Source organism: Bombina bombina, chromosome 1 (genome assembly GCF_027579735.1).
Source record: "Bombina bombina isolate aBomBom1 chromosome 1, aBomBom1.pri, whole genome shotgun sequence".
In the NCBI taxonomy this organism is placed as follows: Eukaryota; Metazoa; Chordata; class Amphibia; order Anura; family Bombinatoridae; genus Bombina; species Bombina bombina.
This window is the reverse complement of record NC_069499.1, coordinates 683,618,057-683,638,798: the sequence shown is the minus strand read 5'-3', so window position 1 is coordinate 683,638,798 and position 20,742 is coordinate 683,618,057. Positions and strand designations below refer to the sequence as shown.

At 38.1% G+C, this 20,742-nt stretch overlaps 1 protein-coding gene across 1 annotated transcript in view; it reads left to right on the top strand.

Annotated features, from left to right (window-relative positions):
* Positions 1-5,115: 5,115 nt before the first annotated feature.
* The window catches only part of RADX (RPA1 related single stranded DNA binding protein, X-linked), a gene marked incomplete at its 3' end in the record, with an annotated part of 99,187 nt that continues 83,560 nt past the window's right edge, over positions 5,116-20,742 (top strand). Inside the window, 6 exon segments of the mRNA XM_053699164.1 lie at positions 5,116-5,849; positions 7,776-7,918; positions 8,085-8,277; positions 13,139-13,247; positions 14,654-14,742; positions 16,421-16,543. Coding sequence (XP_053555139.1) covers positions 5,258-5,849; positions 7,776-7,918; positions 8,085-8,277; positions 13,139-13,247; positions 14,654-14,742; positions 16,421-16,543 — 1,249 coding nt within the window.

Genomic DNA, 20,742 nt, shown 5'->3' with positions numbered 1-20,742 from the left:
CTTCTCCTTCATCAGCGCATTGTAACGGGACTTCCACGTATCAATAGCGGACAGAGATTTACTGAGCTCAGCGTCCTGGGGCTTAGCAGCAGGTGGGTCCGTCTCTGCTGCACGGATCTGGGCACGGGTAGTCACAGGGTTAACATCCGCGGGACCCATAGGAGCGTAGGCAGAAACAAGGGGGGCCAAGGTATTTCCAAGGAGAACATCAGCTGGTAAATCCTTCATGACCCCCACATTCACAGGTCTAGCGCCCACTCCCCAATCCAAATGTACCCTGGCAACAGGTAAGCGGAACACAGTGCCCCCTGCTACCCTCACAGCCACAGTGTCTCCAGTGTGCTGTTTCTCAGACACCAAGTTCTTTCGAAGCAAGGTCATGGTAGCACCAGTATCCCGTAAACCACTGACCTCCTTCCCATTCACTTTAACCAGTTGCCGGTTATTCCAGTGGGCAGCTTGCACAAGGTCTGCCTCATGTAGGATGCCCCAGCATTCTTGCGCCTCTACGTAGCGGGCCGCAGGCTGAGGGTTACGTGTGATTCCGCCGGCAGGTCTTCTCCAGGACTGTGCTTGGTTCGCTGCATTTAGGGGACACTCTGGTCTTTTGTGCCCTAGTTGCTTACATCCAAAGCACCGAATCGGTTGTGAGTAGCCCCGCGAATTGAACCGGGCTCTCTGAGGGTAGTTCGTGGCCAGAGGCCGTGTGGTATAGCGGTGCGCCGGGGGTTGGTAACTGGCAGCTGCTGGGGTGACTGGGGGTCTGTACTCCACTCTAGCAGGGGGCTTAGTGGTAGAAGTGTCCAGTTTGCGGGCATCCGTATACTCATCTGCCAAGCGAGCCGCTTCATGCAGGGTGGAGGGTTTACGGTCCCGAACCCACTCTCGAACTCCTGCGGGTAACTTGTCGAAGCAATGTTCCAACAGGAATAGCTGCAGCACCTCTTCCCCAGACACGGCTTGGCACCCCGCTATCCAGTGAGCTGCTGTGCGGTGCACCTTACATGCCCACTCAAGGTAGGAATCTCCAGTTAATTTAACAGTGTCTCTGAACCGCCTCCGGTATGCCTCCGGTGTAACCGCATACCTGGAGAGCAGAGCCTCTTTTACAGTATTATAATCCCCGACTTCCTCATCTGGAATGGCCCGAAAAGCCTCACTGGCCTGGCCGGATAATTTTCTGGATAATATCATGACCCAGTCCTCTGCGGGTACCTTGTGTAGTGCACATTGCCTCTCAAAATCCGCAAGGTACCCATCAATCTCTCCTTCTGTTTCCAGGAAGTTTTTAAAAGCTGCAAAATTTACTTTTCTCTTTTCCACTGGGTTTGCTGCAGCGCCGCTTTGGCGAAGTAGGTTGGCCTCCACAGCTGCTATGACCCGGTCGATAATTTCCGCAGATGGGTTGGGGCCATAATGTGCCAGTCTTATTTTAACCGCCCGATCAAAGCTTGCTTCTGCGGGGGTTCTGTCTGCTATGCTGGGCCCATTGGTTCCTTCTGTCCCTGGTACTCTTTCCATCTTAGTCAGTATTGTAATAATCCCCCTCTTCCTGAGGTTACTGGCTTGTGTAGTTGCTCTTCTGGGCGATAAGGTTCATTCCGTCGCTTGCCACCAATGTTACGGTACCAACAGTGTACCAAGGGTTAATACCAGATGAACAATGTCCTGCATAGGGAATCAGCAATTCACAACCCAGCCAGTTTCAGGTTTAAAACAGAATGACATTTATTAAAGGCTAGATGCCTAGTATTTATACAGGTTTGACCCCAGATGGGGGGGTTGAAAGACTCTTGTACATTTAGATAAAAAGGGGAAGACACCCTTTTATGAAACAGTAGAATTACATTACTTAAATACTTTACTTAGGCAGATAACAACTTAAACACATTTGGCTTGTCTTATCACCTAGCGTCTGCTCTCTGAGGGTGATTAAACAATGGCCTGTTTATTACTTAAATGTAATTATAGCACACAATAGCTGAGGCCAGAAAACCTGTCTTTAGAAATTAGTTTCTTAGCTAAACACAATTAACTCCTTCAGTCCTGACAGAAGGGTCTGTCACAATATATATTAAGTATAATAACCCTATCTAACTCTAACATCCCTAACTAAATTCTTATTAAAATAGATCTAATTAATATTAATATTATTAATTAAAATATTCCTATTTAAATCTAAATACTTACCTATAAAATAAACCCTAAGATAGCTACAATGCAATTAATAATTACATTGTAGCTATTTTAGGGTTTATATTTATTTTACAGGTAACATGGCATTTATTTTAACTAGGTACAATAGCTATTAAATAGTTAATAACTATTTAATAGCTACCTAGTTAAATTAATTACCAATTTACCTGTAAAATAAATCCTAACCTAAGTTACAAATACACCTACACTATCAATAAATTAAATAAACTACAAATATCTAAACTAAAATTCAATAAAATAAACTAAACTAAATTACAAAAAAAAAAACCCCATTAAATTACAAAAAAAAAAATATTACAAGATTTTTAAGCTAATTACACCTATTCTAAGCCCCCAAATAAAATAATAAAGCCCCTACCCTATTCTAAATTAAAAAAGTTCACAGTTCTTTTACCTTACCAGCCCTTAAAAGGGCCTTTTGCGGGGCATGCCCCAAATAAAACAGCTCTTTTGCCTGTAAAAGAAAAACACAATACCATCCCCCAACATTACAACCCACCACCCACATACCCCTATTCTAAACCCACCCAAACCCCCCTTAAAAAAACCTAACACTACCCCCCTGAAGATCTCCCTACCTTGTCTTCACCCAGCCGGGCAGAACTCTTCATCCGATCCGGGCGATGTCCAATCAAGCGGCAGAGAAGTCTTCTTCCATCCGGGCGATGTCTTCAATCAAGCGGCAGTGAAGTCTTCTTCCATCCGGGCGATGTCTTCAATCAAGCGGCAGTGAAGTCTTCTTCCATCAGGCGATGTCTTCAATCAAGCGGCAGTGAAGTCTTCTTCCATCGGGCGATGTCTTCAAGCAAAGCGGCATCTTCAATCTTCTTTCTTTGCTCCTCCGCCGTGGAGCATCCATCCTGCACGAAGACTGAACTAGGAATGAGGTACCTTTAAATGACATCATCCAAGATGGCGTCCGTCGAATTCCGATTGGCTGATAGGATTCTATCAGCCAATCAGAATTAAGGTAGAAAAATCTGATTCGCTGATTGAATCAGCCAATCAGATTCAAGTTCAATACGATTGGCTGATTGGTTCAGGCAAATTGGTAATTATTTTAACTAGGTAGCTATTAAATAGTTATTAACTATTTAATAGCTATTGTACCTAGTTAAAATAAATGCCAAGTTACCTGTAAAATAAATATAAACCCTAAAATAGCTACAATGTAATTATTAATTACATTGTAGCTATCTTAGGGTTTATTTTATAGGTAAGTATTTAGATTTAAATAGGAATATTTTAATTAATAATATTAATATTAATTAGATCTATTTTAATAAGAATTTAGTTAGGGATGTTAGAGTTAGATAGGGTTATTATACTTAATATATATATAATATAATAACGATATTAACTATATTAACCCTAATATAATTAGGGTTAATATAGTTAATATAGCTGGCAGCGGTGTAAGGGGGATTAAATTAGGGGTTAATATTTTTAAAATAGATGGCGGCGGTGTAAGGGGCTCACTTTAGGGGGTAGGTAAGATAGATGGCGGCGGGGTAGGGGCTCACATTAGGGGGTAGGTAAGGTAGATGGCGGCAGGGTAGGGGCTCACATTAGGGGGTTATAGATTTAATATAGCTGGCGGCAGGGTCCGGGAGCGGTGGTTTAGGGGTTAATAACTTTATTAGGTGGCAACGTGGTCTGGGAGCGGCGGTTTAGGGGTTAATACATTTTTTATCGTTAGGATAGTGAGGGGGGATAGCGGATAGAGGGTTAGATGTGTTGGGCTATGTTTGGGAGGTGTGTTAGATGGTACGGGTGATTTTATAACTTTAGTCAGGATTTGTAGGCGCCGGCAGTTTCTAAAGTGCCGTAAGTCACTGGCGACTCCAGAAATTTGTGCTTACGCAGATTTCTGGGCATCGCTGGTTTGTCAGACTTACGGCACTTTAGCCTCTGATGGCGCCGTATATAGGATAGCTCGAGCTGCGAGCTGAAACTGCGGGCGGCGGGGGTTCCCTCGCTTGCGCCGCAAACTACGATCTTTATCGGATCGCACCCCAGATATACTCAAAATGTAGCCTGTTAGGGAGGCCAGAGAACAGGTTTGAAAACCAGACAAATTCCTTGGGTTGTCTACTAAAAATATATATATAGTTTTGCTAGATAATTTTTTTAAAGAAACAAGACTCTATTTCTATTTAAAAGGAATGATGGCAAAAATGCTGATAATTCTCTGGTACGTTGGGCAAAATGTTCTCTAAAATTCCAGGTCATTAAGGGGTTAATATGGCAACTGTCAGCAAATACTTATCTTGTTGGTGTATAACTTATTCCAAGATTAAAAACACCCAATTGAAGACAACTTCCCACATTAAAATTGGTGGAGAGCCATCCCTCATAAGCATGAAAACAAGAAATGTTTTTCTCGTAAATTTCAAAATAGAAAAAAAGATTAAATAAATATTTATCTCCTGCGTTTTAAAACTGTTACTTTAGATGTAACAAATAAAAAATGACAACATTTGTGTGCTCTTGATGAGATACAACTAGCTGCAGATTTCTGGGCATTGGTTATCCCACAGTAACAAATGCACAGTAAGCTATTTTTTTATTTCATATTATTTTCCTGTCTTATATAGAAGTATATTTGAATGCTATTTATTTTAAAAGCAAAAGCTTATCTAGTGATTTTAATATAAAACCCACAAACTTATTTGCATTTTTTTTTGTTGATAAATAATTTGCCATCGTTTTGTAAAATGTTGGACTATATTGTGATTTTGCATCTCCTTTTTATACAAAATGTTTTATGTCTGAAGCTCCTTATGAACCATTGGCAGCTACAGGGGGGATCTAATAGACAATAGGCTGCTAAACACAAGTGGTAATAATGCAGAAGCTTTCCCCCCTGCGCTTGCTGTCAGGGCAGCACCAGACGCTATCACTAGTGACGGCCTGACGGGCTATTTTTGAAAAAAAACGAGGGTTTTCTGAGGCGTGTCACGGACAGACATGTTAGTACAAGACCTCGGTTACTACACCGGCTGAGCCGGGAGACTTCTACTCCGTTCGGCACCTGACTATGCAGGACCCTGAATTCACCAACGAAGGCCCCGGTCCTTCGTGTACTGGAGCTTCCGGCTTCTCCTTTGTTCCTGGGCCTGGCGCGGCCTCCTGGATCTTGACTACCAAAGAGGCATTGCTGGGCTGCCCTAACCTCAGGCTGGTACTGAGTACGCCGGTGTCTGTGGCGGTGCTGGCTATAGAGCGCTATTTGGGAGAGGTAACAACGTCTAGTGCTCACTATTATGATGTGACCCTGTCAGACGGCATTGTGTGGGACACTTGGCACTTATCGCCTGAGCACAACCCCCTGGTGCACAGCAACAGGCTCCGCTGTGGGATATGGCTGCAAATCACACAATGTTCATACTGCTATTATGAGAAGAAGCTGAACGGCGGCCTGGTGAGGATAGACGAGCTGAAGCTGGGGGAAGTGGTGTCCGCCGAAGCCCTTACCGAGCTATGCAAGCGGCCTCAGCACGTCCTTGGCTCAGGAGCCGGTACCCCGCTGCTGGGTGATAGGAGGCATTATCTGCCCCTGTGGAATAATGTGGATCCCTATGGTGAAGCCTGGCAGGGATGCAAAACTCCGCAAACTGGCAGTATGGAGGGTAAAATAAATATAGGAGAAGGATGCTATAAAAGTTAGGGTCATCCTCAAAAATCATAATATCAGTGTCAACATTTACGTCAGTAAAAATTCATCTTTTTTAAAAATGGTGCATCATTGGCATCACAAAAGTGACTCAATCGGTATCTTATGCTTAGATAATAATAAGGGGCACAATGTGAGGGGGGTTCATGCCCTTTCCAGACACTTATGTCAACTGTTACTGTATGCTCAGTATGTTGTACTGTAATGCAATATAGTCACTATATGCAAAGTCATATACACTGTATGTTCTGTAATTGTAAGTATGATCACATAAAGCAGGTACCTGTAGTATATGTGTAAATATAAATATATATATATATATATATATATATATATATATATATATATATATACACACATACTGTATGTGTATATATATATATATATATATATATATATATATATATATATATATATTTTTTATAAATGTACTCACCAATCAGCAAGTGCTACCCAGGGTCTGAACCAAAAATGGATCAGCTCCTTAGCTTTGATTCCTGCTTTTTCAAATAACGATAGCAAGAGAAAGAAGAAACATTGATAATAGGAGTAAATTAGAAAGTTGATTTAAAATTCCATGCTCTATCTCAGTGTTTCCCAACCGCGGTCCTCAAGTACCGCCAACAGTCCTGGTTTTCATTATGGCTGAACTAGAGCACAGGTGATGGATGAGAGCAGGTTGGTTACTGATCAGCTAATTACTTCACCTGTGTACTGGTTCAGCTATAATGAAAACCATGCCTGTTGAGGGAAAGCTATCTGAATCATGAATGACAATAATTGGGTTTAGTATCCCTTTAAAGTGCCATAAGATATATGTTGAGCAATACTTGTACTACTAAAGTTACTTAGTAGTAAAATTCTTTGTGAAGTAAAATAGTAGGTCTTACTCTTTAATGCAGCCCCCCCTTCAGTTACTTTGAGCCTTTATTGCAGTATCGGGTGTTACCAATGATAAACCACACAGAGTTACTCATGGACATTAGCAATTGTGATAATTGCTGGCATTGTAGCATGCATGAATGAGAGCCTTGTATGTTATATACAAACCTTCTCCCCTAGAGAAGCCATCGGTACTGCAGCTGGATAAAAGGACATCAGAAATAATAATTTACAACAATGCCAATAATTTACACTACATTCTTTGGACGACTGCTATGTCACGCAATGCGTCACATATGATGCCATTGCACCCTACAGAGCATGTGCAATTTACAAAATGAATGGCTTGAATTGTTCCTTCCATATATGGAAATTGATGGGTGGGTTGTGTGGTAGAACTGTAATAAGAAATTCAAGGGTTTAATGGCATTTAGAATAGATAACACATTTCAATTTGCAGGTACACTTTAAATGGACAGGAAACCCCAACATCTTCTTTCATGATTTGGATAGAATATAACATTTGAAACAACTTTCCGATGTACTGCTATTATCAAATTTGCTTCATTATCTTGTTATCCTTTGCTGAAGGAACAGCATTGCACTACTGGCAGCTTGCTGAACACAGCTATCTAGTTAGCCAATCACAAGAGACAAATGTGTGCAGACACCAATCAGCAGCTAGCTCCCACTAGTGTAGGATATGTGCATATTCTTTTTCAGCAAGGGATATCAAGAGGACCAAGCACATTTGAAAATAGAAGTGAATTTAAAAATGGCTTAAAATTGCATGCTCTATCTGAATCATGCTAGTTTAATTTTCACTTTCCTATCCATTTAAAAAAATAAAAAAAAAATACATATATATATATATATATATATATATATATATATATATATTTATCTACACTTGTTTTAAGGCCGTTTACGTGTAAAGAACTTGGAAATATTATAAGACGAATATATTATTTTGGTGCTTTTGTCTGTTTTGTTTTATTAGTGTCAAAAGTGTCTTTTCTGCAGAATTTGGAAATGAACTGGAAATTCAGAAAGGCCTTACCACCACTGATTGTGCGCATCATGCACAAATCTCGTCTTCGCTACTTTGGCAAATCAGACAAAAAGATTGACATTCCATATCAGGTAATTCCTTGACATTCTACATCTTGGTAGCTTCAAGAGATATTTATTATTAATTCAGTTTGGATTTGCTTTGAAATTTAAGTTAAATACTTTTCATTATATTTTTTTATTCAGTTTTTTTTAAAAAAAAAATACAACTTTTTAAATACATTTTTTATCTTTACAGGCATATTTTGAGGTTGCTGATCATTCCGGCATGATGTCACTAGTGTTATGGAACTGTTTGTGTCTAGAATGGTTCCATACATTTCGCGTTGGCACAGTTCTATTTCTACAGCAGTATGCTTTAAAAAAAAGTTACCCCAACAGGACTTTACCAACTCCAGGGGACTCGCAAATGAAGAGACTGCGCAATCTTGGTAAAGTATTAGGCAACTATAACATATCTTTAAAATACATGCTCAGAAATATTTTAGAACAACTAATGACTTTTGCTCATTTTAAAATAATTTGTGTTAAAGGGACATTAAACTGCTTGGTGCAACCCAACCCAAGGTATTGATCTAGGCCCATTTTGGTATATTTCATGTCACCGTTTAGCCGCTAAATTAGATTACATTTAAAAAAAAGTTAACTTTTTCACAAACTTTGGGTTTCTCAATGAAATTATTTACATACCGCTTGTGCAATCATGACACAATTGTATGCAAAAGCTTCTTGGGGATCCTCTTTGTTCAGAAACAGCAGACTTGCACAGCTTTGCCATTTTTGGCAATTAGAAGGCCACTAATTGCAGCTGCGCACCACATGTCTGAAATTCCCGGCAGTGAAGGGGTTAATCCGCTAGTGTGGAAGGTTAATATTAGCTGTAGTGTACAGTCCCCCCCCCCCCCCCAAACAGCTCTCTTCCCTCCCTCACCCCTCCAACAGTCACTAATCTTAGGTACTGGCAGTCAGTCTGCCAGTATGCAGTTTAGGGACTTTATTATTTTAATTTTACTTTCTGTAGTGTAGTGTGAACCCTTATCTCTTGATGTGTGCCAGTGCCTAGCTTGGAGAGTCTTTTCTTTTTTTATATTTAATAATTATTATTATTTTTTTTTTCTGTAGTGTAGCGCCCCCCCTCCCTCACTACTTTTCCGTAGTGCAGTGTCCCATCCCTCCCTGTACCATGCAGACATTTCAAGGAAACTGGGGTTTCCAGATGTGCAGTCCAAGCTTTTCTGAAGAAGCACAAAGGAACTGGCAATGTTGAGGACTATAGATAGTGGTCTGCCAAGGAAACTTAGTGCAGCAGATGAACAACATATAACATTGGTAGTAAAAAAAAACGTGAGGTTGTAATTCGTCTTTATTCTGACATAGTATATATTTTATATATAAACGTTTATTTCATACACAACTTATTTAGTTACCCCTTTAATCCAGGTGTTATAAATTCCTTTCAAAAGCAGTGCCCAGAACATAAGTTAAGAACAAATTACTTTATAAATAATTTCTTTTACTCATATCATTTCCTAGTGCTTTCTTAATAAGAAATTTAAATACAGGAAAGGGGAGCAAAATAAATAATGAAAATATTTTTTTTGTTTTTACTACACATTTTATCCTGTAGTACATTCTCAAAGTGTTTAATGTTCTTTTAAATGTAAGACCAGCTAATAGAATCATTATTTATACTTAAAATATGTCTAAATGTATTTTATTTTAAAGCTCAAAGAAGATTATTGATCCCAATGTTCTATATGTAGGTAGCTAATTGTGTAACTGGGAGACGCTGAACCGGCACCGATTACAACTTACTTTTCCACTGATAGCTTGAGATCACTGAAAGCGATGCAGCTATCTCTATTTGACAAGTAGATAGGATTTGTTTTTGTTTCCCCGCATGAACTAAGCAAATTACTTGTCAGAATCTGATGGATGAGTCAAAAGCCTTATTACATGGAGGGGGGATTGCTGCAAACCACCAGGGTGAGACACCTCGCAATGAAGCTAATATGATCTATCATCTAGAATCGTCTGTACACATAATTCCAGCAATCAGAGAGGCGTTGCAGATGAAACTTTTACCAAAATGAATTTTTATTAATAAAAACATGTGCTTTCCCAAATCAACCTTAATGAGCATTTGATATTTTTTAAGGTTCTGAGTGTTTTTATCACAGACTGACAGTTATGCTATGAAATTGTTGCCACATTTTATTTTCGCTTTGAAGGAACTGAATAATTACTAGTAGATATTTATTGAAAAACATATTGTGAATTCCATATTTATATTGTACTAGAGTTCTTGTAAAGTATCCATTTGCAGTATAAATACACTTCTTTACTTAAATCACTTTTAACCTAAATAATAGTTTTACTTAGTCTCAAAACTGCTACAATTTTAATTAAGCTGTTACTATGGTTTCCATGCTAAAAATGTAATAATAGTATTTTTGCTTTTGTTTCTCCGTTTTTTTTTCTTTTCTTGCACACATCTTAAACTATAGATGCAGCCAGTAACTATACATGTCAGTGTTTCCCTTTTTTAAAGCATATGAAAGTGATGTAAAGCAGCAGTGATGTGTAAGATTAAAGGGACAGTCTATTCCAGAATTTGTATTGTTTAAAAAAATAGATAATCCCTTTATTACCCAATTCCCAGTTTTGCATAAGCAACACAGTTATATTAAAGGTACAGTCTACACCTTCGTCATCTTAAAGTCTTAATTTAGATTAAGCTGCAAGTATCCACTGTACCCTTTTTATATCATGCAGCAGCAAGAGACAAGAAGTTATTTTAAAATTAATATTGTTTCTGGGCACTTTGAAATGGCTGCCAAGCTCTGCCCCTGATGACATCACAATCTGGGCTGCATTAACGGCTTCACTAGTTACAAAAGACTTTCTAATTGGATTCAACAGACTATCAATGCTATTCAGCAGGGTGCATAGATGCAGTCCAGATCGTGATGTCATCAGTGGGCAGAGCTTGGCAGCCATTTCTAAGTGACCAGAAACAATATTCATTTTAAATGAACTTTTTTTACTTTTACTGCTGCACGATATAGAAAGGGCGCAGGAGGATATTTGCAGCTTAAAGGGACATTATACACTCATTTTTTCTTTGCATAAATGTTTTGTAGATGATCTATTTATAAAGCCCATAAAGTTTTTTTTTTTTTTTTATGTATACTTTTGCTTATTTTTAAATAACATTGCTCTGATTTTCAGACTCCTAACCAAGCCCCAAAGTTTTATGTGAATACCATCAGCTACCTTCTCTAGCTTACTCCTGTTTGTGTAAAGGGTCTTTTCATATGCAAAAGAAGGGGGAGGGGGGAGTGTCTTATTTCCCACTTGCAGTGGGCTTTCTAGCTACCTTTTCAACAGAGCTAAACTGAGAGCTTCTAAGTAAGCTTTAAAACAGTTTTATACTGGATTATTGTATCAGTATCGGTGCATCTATTGCATGCAGTTATATGAAAATGAGTGTATACTGTCCCTTTAATCTAAGGTAAGACTTTAAGATGACTAAGGTGTAGACTCTCCCTTTAATATATTTATTACCTCTGTGATTACCATGTTTCGAGGCCTCTGCATACTGCCCGCTTATTTCAGTTCTTTTGATAGATTTGTATTTTAGCCAATCAGTGCTGACTTCTAAGTAATTCCAGGGGTGTGAGCACAATGTTATATGGAAAAACATGACCTAGAGCTGTCTAGCTGTGAACAACTGTCAAAATGCTGAGGTGGCCCCTGTCTAGGTTTAGCGTTCAACAAAGAATACCAAGAGAACAAATCAAATTTTATGCTAAAAGTAAATTTGGAAAGTTGTTAATTGCATGCCCTATATGAATCCTGAAAGTAATTTTTTTGCTATACTGTCCCTTTTAATTTTTATGATTAAGTGAAAAATTAAAGGGGCATACTGCCCACATGCCAAATTACATGAAAGTGAAGCAGCATATGTGTAAAATGCTGACTAGAAAACATAAGAACATCACTATGAAAAAATGGAAGATGCTATTCCTCAAATTTCCTCAGTGGCCATATCTTATTGTAAGAGGACTTTGAGGATCCAATCAGAGACGTGCAAGGATGCGTGCTTCTGGCATGTGCAGGCACAGTAACTTTATTTCCCTCCTCAGTTTAAGTAAGTTTACTATGGAATCTTGTAGATTATGGTGAAATCCCACAAGATCACAGGAAACAAAAGTGTGCACTGATGAAATGGGATTTGTGGTTTTTTTCACTATGCAGATGAGCTTAAAGAGAGTAGCTGAAGGATAACTACTGTTACAATATGGCTAGCAGCTGTGCATAAGCCCTGGCCTGCTGCTATTTTCTGTCTTCCTGATATTACAGGAAGCAAAATGCAACAAGGTCTGTAGAGATCTGGTTTTATGTAGTCTCATTGGTATGCGCAAACATCTGCATGTCAGTTGTGTGTCTTCAGTTATGTTTACAGAAAGCTCTATATGACTACCAAAGCTTCACTGGGACTAATAGGGTACAATTAACATTTTCTGTTTTCTCTTCATTAAACCCACATTTTCTCTTTCATGATACAAATAGATCAAACAATTCACTTCTCTAATGTGCTTCATTCTCTTGGTATCCTTTGTTGAAGAAGCAGTAATGCACTACTGGGAGCTTGCTGAATGCCAATGGCAAGAGGCATATGTGTGCAGATGCCAATCTGCAGCTTCTGAGCCTACCTAGGTATTCTTTTTTAACAAATGATACAAAGAGTATAAAACAAATTGGATCATAGAAATAAACCACAAAGCTATTTAAAATTGAATTCTCTTTCTGACTCATGAAAGAAAATAACTGGGTTTGATGTCCCTTTAAGTCAAGCTGAAAACCAATTTAAAGGGACATGAAACCCAAAATATTTATTTCATGATTCAGATAGAGAATACAATTTTAAACAACTTTCCAATTTACTTCTATTATTTAATTTGCTTCCTTCTTTTGTTATCTTTTGCTGAAAGATTTATCTAGGTAAGCTCAGAAGTAGCAAAAAACCTAGGTTCTCGCTGCTGATTGGTGGCTGCAGATATATAACGATTGTCAATGGCTCACGCGTGTGTTCAGTTAGAAACCGGTAGTACATTGCTGTTCCTTCAACAAATGATACCAAGAAATGAAACAAATTAGACAGTAGAAGTAAATTAGAAAGTTGTTTAAAATTGTATTCTCTATCTGATTCATGAAAGAGAAAGTTTTTGGGTTTCATGTCCCTTTAAATAATTTGTCTTTTTTTTTTCTTTTTGTTTTCTTTTATAGAAATTAGCTTAAACAGCTGGGATCCTCCATCCAGTTTCCATGTTGTTCAGGAAAATCAAGTGAAACCAGAGTGGAGATTGCCAGAAGTGAAATATCAGTTTTGCACAAGGTATCGAGTCAAACTTTAGATGTGTTTGTTCTTTTTATGCATGGCAGCTTACCTTCCTTTTAAAGCAAAAACTTGTGTGACTGCCTGGAACAGTTTCACATTAAATCTACTGAAAGAAGACAAATCTCATTCATTTCTGTCTGGCCCACCACTCTCCAGTTTTTAACAATTCTTTGCACATTTTGGATTACTTTTTTATTTTATTTCCTGTAGCCTCCAAACTCGCTTAGCATGTGATACAACAATTTTCATAATCTATTTAATTGTATGACAAAACAAAAAGGTGTCACATCTTTGAAAGTCCTGTATGGGTGGAGCCTAAACTATAATTATAAATAAAACAAGATATCTCACAACTGTAACAGAACATTTTGAACAATCATCGTTTATCAAATAAACAAATTATTTTTTATTAAAGGATTACTTTCTGTTATAATTTTTAAGCTAAACAACTAACATATTAAAGTTAATAAACATTAATTAAAACCTACTGACCTATATTTTCTCCAAAACGAAGTTTCATAACGTTCTAAAAGTTATATCTTTTATTCGCCGATGATGTCACGTTATCCTGCCCACTATTTTCAGCACTGCATGTTCAAAATACTTAAACCAATAGCTTTGTGTTTAAAGCGCCATTTTGAAACCTAGGTATTGTAAACGGATTGGTACAGAGCAAAGGATACCCACGGAGTGGGTTTGGAAAACAATTAAATTTGCAGACAAGATTTCTGATATACGGTAGAGATATGTTAATGAAATGCTATTGATAAAAAGCGTATTTGGGGTAGTTAGTTAGTAACAGGCATAGAAAATATTTACTTACAGTGGCCCTTTAATAGATTAAAACATGTATGTATGTATGTGTATGTATATATATATATATATATATATATATATATATATATATATATATATATATATATATATATATTGTGGGGTGTGTGTATATAAATTCTCAAATCTGGAATTCCAAAGTACAAACTTATAAAAATTTGAAATTATATTTTTTAAAAATAAATATAGCGAAAATTGTAAATGCTAGTCTATATTTGTTGTTTTTAATAAATATTGCATTTCTAATTACAGCGCTGTTCTATCTATATACAAAAGTATTAAAATTATATATAAAACTAACTTTACGTTGTGTAGAAATAACATAATTTAAGATATTGGTGTTTACCTCTGTGTATATGTATGTTGTTTTCCACCTGTGTGTGTGTGTGTGTGTATATATGTGTATATTTTCCCCTCTCTTTTTTTACTTGCATTGAGATTTTTGCAATTACATTGAGATTGGTTTTGGTACCCTATAAAGGCTTCCCTATGGAGCAATTTGAATATAAAATTATAGACTATATGCTTGCATTGAATGTTTTCATGGAATTTATGTATTAATTACCTAGACTAGAACTGAATGATCTACCTCATAATCAAGCCTGTGATGTTATTGGAATTGTGACCTACGTAGGAAGATGTGAACGAAAAAGAAAAGGTACCTGAAATGCTTAACAAGACTTTGTCAGTCTTCTAATTGCTTGAGAGTTAAAGGGACATTGCAGCCAAAATTGGAATCCACATAGATCCACGTCTGGCAGATGAAACCACTTTGCAATCTACGTTGTTTATTTATTTTGCTCTTTTTCATGTGATTTAATTCATGTGATTTAAATACACAAAACGTTGTGTATTTTCTAATTCTCAGAACTTGATATGCACACTGCTGACTTTTCAAGGCTAACCCTGCTACATATGTGTCCCTAACTGGCTTTAAATTGATAACAACTGCAAAACAATGCACTTTATACAATCTTTAAACTTGTTTGTAGCCCAGATTGGCTCCTCCATATATAACAAAAGCAGCAAACAAGATGTACCTTTTTGTTTAAAAATTATACTTTGGCTGATATGTTATTACATAGCAACAGAACTAACACATGTATTTACAGCACTTTTAAGTTTATTTATTTTTGTCAACCTTAGAAAGCTTAAATGGATGTGAAACCTACATTTTTCTTTCACGATTCAGATAAAGCATACACTTTTAAACAATTATCCAATTTACTTGCTGTTCTTTGTTGTAGGAGCTAGCAGAACACATCAAGTGAGCCAATAACAAGAGGCATATATATGCAGTCTCCATCAGCAGCTAGCTCCCAGTAGTGCATTGCTGATCCTGAGACTACCTAAGTATGCTTTTTAATAAAGGATGCAAAGCAATTTATATAATATAAGTAAATTGGAAAGTTGCTTACATTATATGCTCTATCTTTCAGTTTCATGTTCCTTTAGCACTTCTGAATCTACCCACTGTGAGATATGGTGCTTTTTAGAGATACTCATTTCATTATGTTATAAGTAACTTGTCATTAAGTTTATGTTCTTGCTCCTTTCTTATTAAAGGGACATGATACTCAATTGTTGAAGCACTTGCATGTGATGCAGCATAGCTTTTAAAAGCTGACTAGAAAATATCACCTGAACATTTCTATGTAAAAAAAAAAAAGGAAGAGATCTACCTAAAAATTTCCTCAGTAGCCACATCCCATTGTAAAGAGAATTAAGCAGTCAATCAGGACTTGTCATCCGGAATCAGTCATGTTATTTTCCTATTCAGATTAAGGAAGTTTACTATGACATCTCACAAGAGTTCAGTGAAGTCTCATGAGATCACAGCAATGCATGACCTCAGCACTGCTGATACTGATCGGCTATTGTTGTTGTGTGTTTTTTTGTTTGTTCATTTTTTCAACTTGCAGATGGACAGCAGCTGAAGTATAACTTTTTACACAACACTTACTCTGGTGAGCTGAAGAAATTTTGTGGTAAAATATTTTTCTTTTTTACATGTTCAGGAGATATTTTCTTGTCAACTTTTTACAGTTATGCTGCATCACTTTTAAGTGATTTAGCATGTGACTATTATGTACCTAAAGAGAGGAAGGAAAGAAAGACGCTGAGTCCCAAAGTATATCCATAGGTTTATTGGATACAGGCCTACTCATGTATCAAGGTGTTCCCTTTGTCTGACGCGTTTCACGCATGCCTACATGCGCTTCATCAGAGATGAACACTGCTTGATGAAAACTGCGCTATGTAACCAGTGATACCAGCTTCCTTGGTTTAATTGCAGAACTTTGTGTGTGTTTTTTTTTTTTTTTTTTAAAAAGCAGATGACAGTGAAGAATTCTGGCAATATCGATGGGTCCAGATGACTGATGGTACAACAGATCAACCATTTCTTCTAGAGATTTATGCAACTTCCCAGCCAGAAATTTTTGAGAATATACATCCAAGTAAGTTATTTTACACAGTGTATTGGAAATTTCACTTTTATTTAGAGATAAAGTTTAAATATTTTTGTTGTGTATAAAAAAAGAGACTGTTATGCAAGTTACTGAAATGATAACTTGTCCCTTTTTCACAACAAAAGAACAAGCAGTTGATCACTGAATCAAATCCAGTACGCAAATATTTATTTCCTGATAATTTCAGTATCAATTAAAATAGCTTTTGTTTAAATTGTCATTGTTCTGTAACTGCTTCTATCCCTTAACCCCTTCACAACCTTATGCCGTTTAAACCGCACTGGACATATAGACATATATAGAAGTGCATCAGAGCCCTTTGCAGTTAAAGGGACACTGAAACCAATTTTTCTTTCTTTCGTGATTCAGATAGAGCATACAATTTTAAGCAAATTTCTCATTTACTCCTATTAATTTTTCTTCGTTCTCTTGGTATCTTTATTTGAAAAGCAAGAATGTAAGTTTAGATGCCAGCCCACTTTTGGTGAACAACCTGGGTTGTTATTGCTAATTGGTGGATAAATTCATCCACCACTAAACAAAGTTCTGCCCAGGGTCTGAACCAAAAAATAGCTTAGATTCCTTCCTTTTCAAATAAAGACAGCAAGAGAATTAAGTAAAATTGATAATAGGCGTAAATTAGAAAGTTGCTTAAAATTGCTTGCTCTCTGAATCACAAAAGAAAAAAAATTGGGTTCAGTGTCCCTTTTAGTAGATGAAAACATGTAAAAGCCTATTTATGCAACCATTCATATTTAATAAAGTGTTATACTGTGTATTTACCGTAAATACTTCACACACCAATGTTCTACACATAGCAGATTAATAGTACCAAAAAAACATCAGACATATGTAGAAATATTTATTTATGAATAAATAGAAAATATTCTTCTATGTGAAGAACATTGGAATGTTAAATATTCATATTTTCATGTTGGATTAGTGCACATGAGAAAATTTGCAATCAGGTTTGCGTGAGAGGGTTTTTTTGTTTTTGTTTTCTCACCTTTTTTTTCTCCATTGACTTCTATGGGGGAATACGTGAACAGGCAGGCAGTATTCTAACTTTGGCTTTTGGTGCTCATCAGGTTAGCAAGCGAGAGAAAATGGTTAACTTTCAACTAATAATACTAGTGCAACCCGACGAGTGCAAAAAGTTTACTTCTAGCTCAGTTAAAGGGATAGAAAGGTCAAAATTGAAATGTGCTTAATGCATTTCAATTTGAAATTAAAGCTTTTTTGCAATATACTTCCATTAGCAAAAATGCTCCTAGTAAAAGTTATTCCTGTTTTCTTTTGCAAGATGTACCGAGTCCACAGATTCATCATTACTTGTAGGATATTATCCTTCCTAACAGGAAGTGGCAAAGAGAGCACCACAGCAGAGCTGTCTATATAGCTCCCCCCTTAACTCCAGCCCCAGTCATTCTCTGTGCCGGCTCTAAGCAGGAAGGGTAAAGTGAAAGAGGGGGGAACAAAATATTCTGGAATTAAGAGCGATATTCAATGCTCTTCAGGTGTGGCCTCAGCTGGCTTCGGCCAGATTTATCAGATTTCAGTCGGACAACATCACGACTGTAGCTTATATCAATCATCAGGGGGGAACAAGGAGTTCCTTGGTGATGATAGAAGTTTCCAGGCTAATCCGATGGACAGAGACTCACTCTTGCCATCTATCAGCGATCTATATCCCAGGGGTAGAGAACTGGGAGGCAGATTTTCTAAGTCGTCAGACTTTTCATCCGGGGGACTGGGAGCTCCATCCGGAGGTGTTTGCTCAACTGGTTCAGCTATGGGGCACACCAGAATTGGATCTGATGGCGTCTCGCCGTCGACTTTCCAACTAGCCAAGTCTCACACGGACTTAGTGTTGGCCTTTCTAAGATCTCATGGGTGGAAGGTGAACGTGAAAAAGAGTTCTCTTATTCCTCTCACAAGAGTTCCATTCCTGGGAACTCTAATAGATTCGGTGGACATGAAAATTTTTCTGACGGAGGTCAGGAAATCAAAGATTTTAACCACCTGCCGAGCTCTTCATTCCATTCCTCGGCCATCAGTGGCTCAGTGTATGGAGGTAATCGGACTTATGGTAGCAGCAATGGACATAGTTCCGTTTGCTCGCTTGCATCTCAGACCACTGCAACTATGCATGCTCAAACAGTGGAATGGGGATTATGCAGATTTATCTCCTCAGATAATTCTGGATCAAGAGACCAGAGACTCTCTTCTTTGGTGGTTGTCACAGGATCACCTGTCCCGGGGAATGTGTTTCCACAGGCCAGCGTGGGTTATAGTGATGATGGACGCCAGCCTACTGGGCTGGGGTGCAGTCTGGAATTCCCTGAAAGCTTTCTAGTTGCTATCTCTTCAGCTCAAAGGGTTTCTGAATTATCTGCATTACAATGTGACTCGCCTTATCTTGTTTTCCATGCTGATAAGGTAGTGTTGCATACCAAACCTGGATTACTCCCTAAGGTTGTTACTAAAAGGAATATCAATCAGGAGATTGTTGTTCCTTCTCTGTGTCCTAATCCTTCTTCTAAGAAGGAAAGTTTATTGCACAACTTGGAAATTGCACAAGCCTCTGGCAGATGTCCCAGACGTTCGGGCTTTTTGTCAGGTTTTAGTTAGAATCAAGCCTGTGTTTAAACCTGTTGCTCCGCCATGGAGTCTAAATTTAGTTCTTAATGTTCTTCAGGGGGTTCCGTTTGAACCCATGCATTCCATAGATATTAAGCTAATCTCTCTGCAACTGACTGCTTGGAGATTGAACGCTTGATTTTATCAAAGCGAGGTTTCTCTGAGTCGGTCATAGATACCTTGATTCAGGCTTGAAAGCCTTTCACCAGGAAGATCTATCATAAGATATGGCGTAAATATCTTTTTTGGTGCGAATCCAAAGGCTACTCATGGAGTAAGATCAGGATTCCTAGGATTTTATCCTTTGATTGTCAGCTAGTTCCTTAAAAGGACAAATATCTGCTTTGTCCATTCTTTAGAACGCCAAACTTCCTTGTTACAGATCCAGGTCCAGGGATCCTCAGGCAGTACTGATAGATGCTCTAGCAGTACCCTGGTCATTCAACCTGGCTTATATGTTTCCACCTTTCCCTCTCCTTCCGCATCTGATTGCCAGAATCAAACGGGAGAGAGCTTCAGTGATTTTGATAGCACCTGCGTGGCCACGCAGGACTTGGTATGCAGACCTGGTGGACATGTCATCTCTGCCACCATGGACTCTGCCACTGTGACAGGACATTCTGATTCAAGGTCCGTTCAAGCATACAAATCTAATCTCTTGTGGTTCGTGCTTTTAAGTTCTATTTGCAGGCAACCAAAGATTTTCGCCAATCATCTTCTTTGTTGTCTATTCTGGAAAACGTAGGGGTCAAAAGGCTACGGCTACCTCTCTTTCCTTTTGGCTGAAAAGCATCATCCGTTTGGCTTATGAGACTGCTGGACAGCAGCCTCCTGAAAGAATTACTGCTCACTCTACTAGAGCGGTGGCTTCCACATGGGCTTTTAAAAATGATGCTTCTGTTGAACAGATTTGTAAGGCTGCGACTTGGACTTCGCTTCATACTTTTTCCAAATTTTCCAAATTTGATACTTTTGCTTCTTCGGAGGCTATTTTTGGGAGAAAGGTTTTGCAAGCAGTGGTGCCTTCCGTTTAGGCTCCTGTCTTGTCCCTCCCTTCATCCGTGTACTAAAGCTTTGGTATTGGTATCCCACAAGTAAGGATGAATCCGTGGACTCGGTACATTTTGCAAAAGAAAACAAAATTTATGCTTACCTGATAAATTTCTTTCTTTTGCGATGTACCAAGTCCACAGCCTGCTCTGTCTATTCAAGACAGATAGTAATTTTTTATGTAAACTTCAGTCACCTCTGCACCTTATAGCTTCTCCTTTTTCTTCCTTGGCCTTCGGTCGAATAACTGGGGGGTGGAGTTAAGCGGGGAGCTATATAGACAGCTCTGCTGTGGTGCTCTCTTTGCTACTTCCTGTCAGGAAGGACAATATCCCACAAGTTAGGATGAATCCGCGGACTCAGTACATCGTAAAAGAAAGACATTTATCAGGTAAGCATAAATTTTGTTTTTCCATGGCATACACACACATCCTGTAAGGACCGTGCACTAGTATTCCAACACCACACCTTCTCAGAGAGTCAGTGGTGGCTTGTAT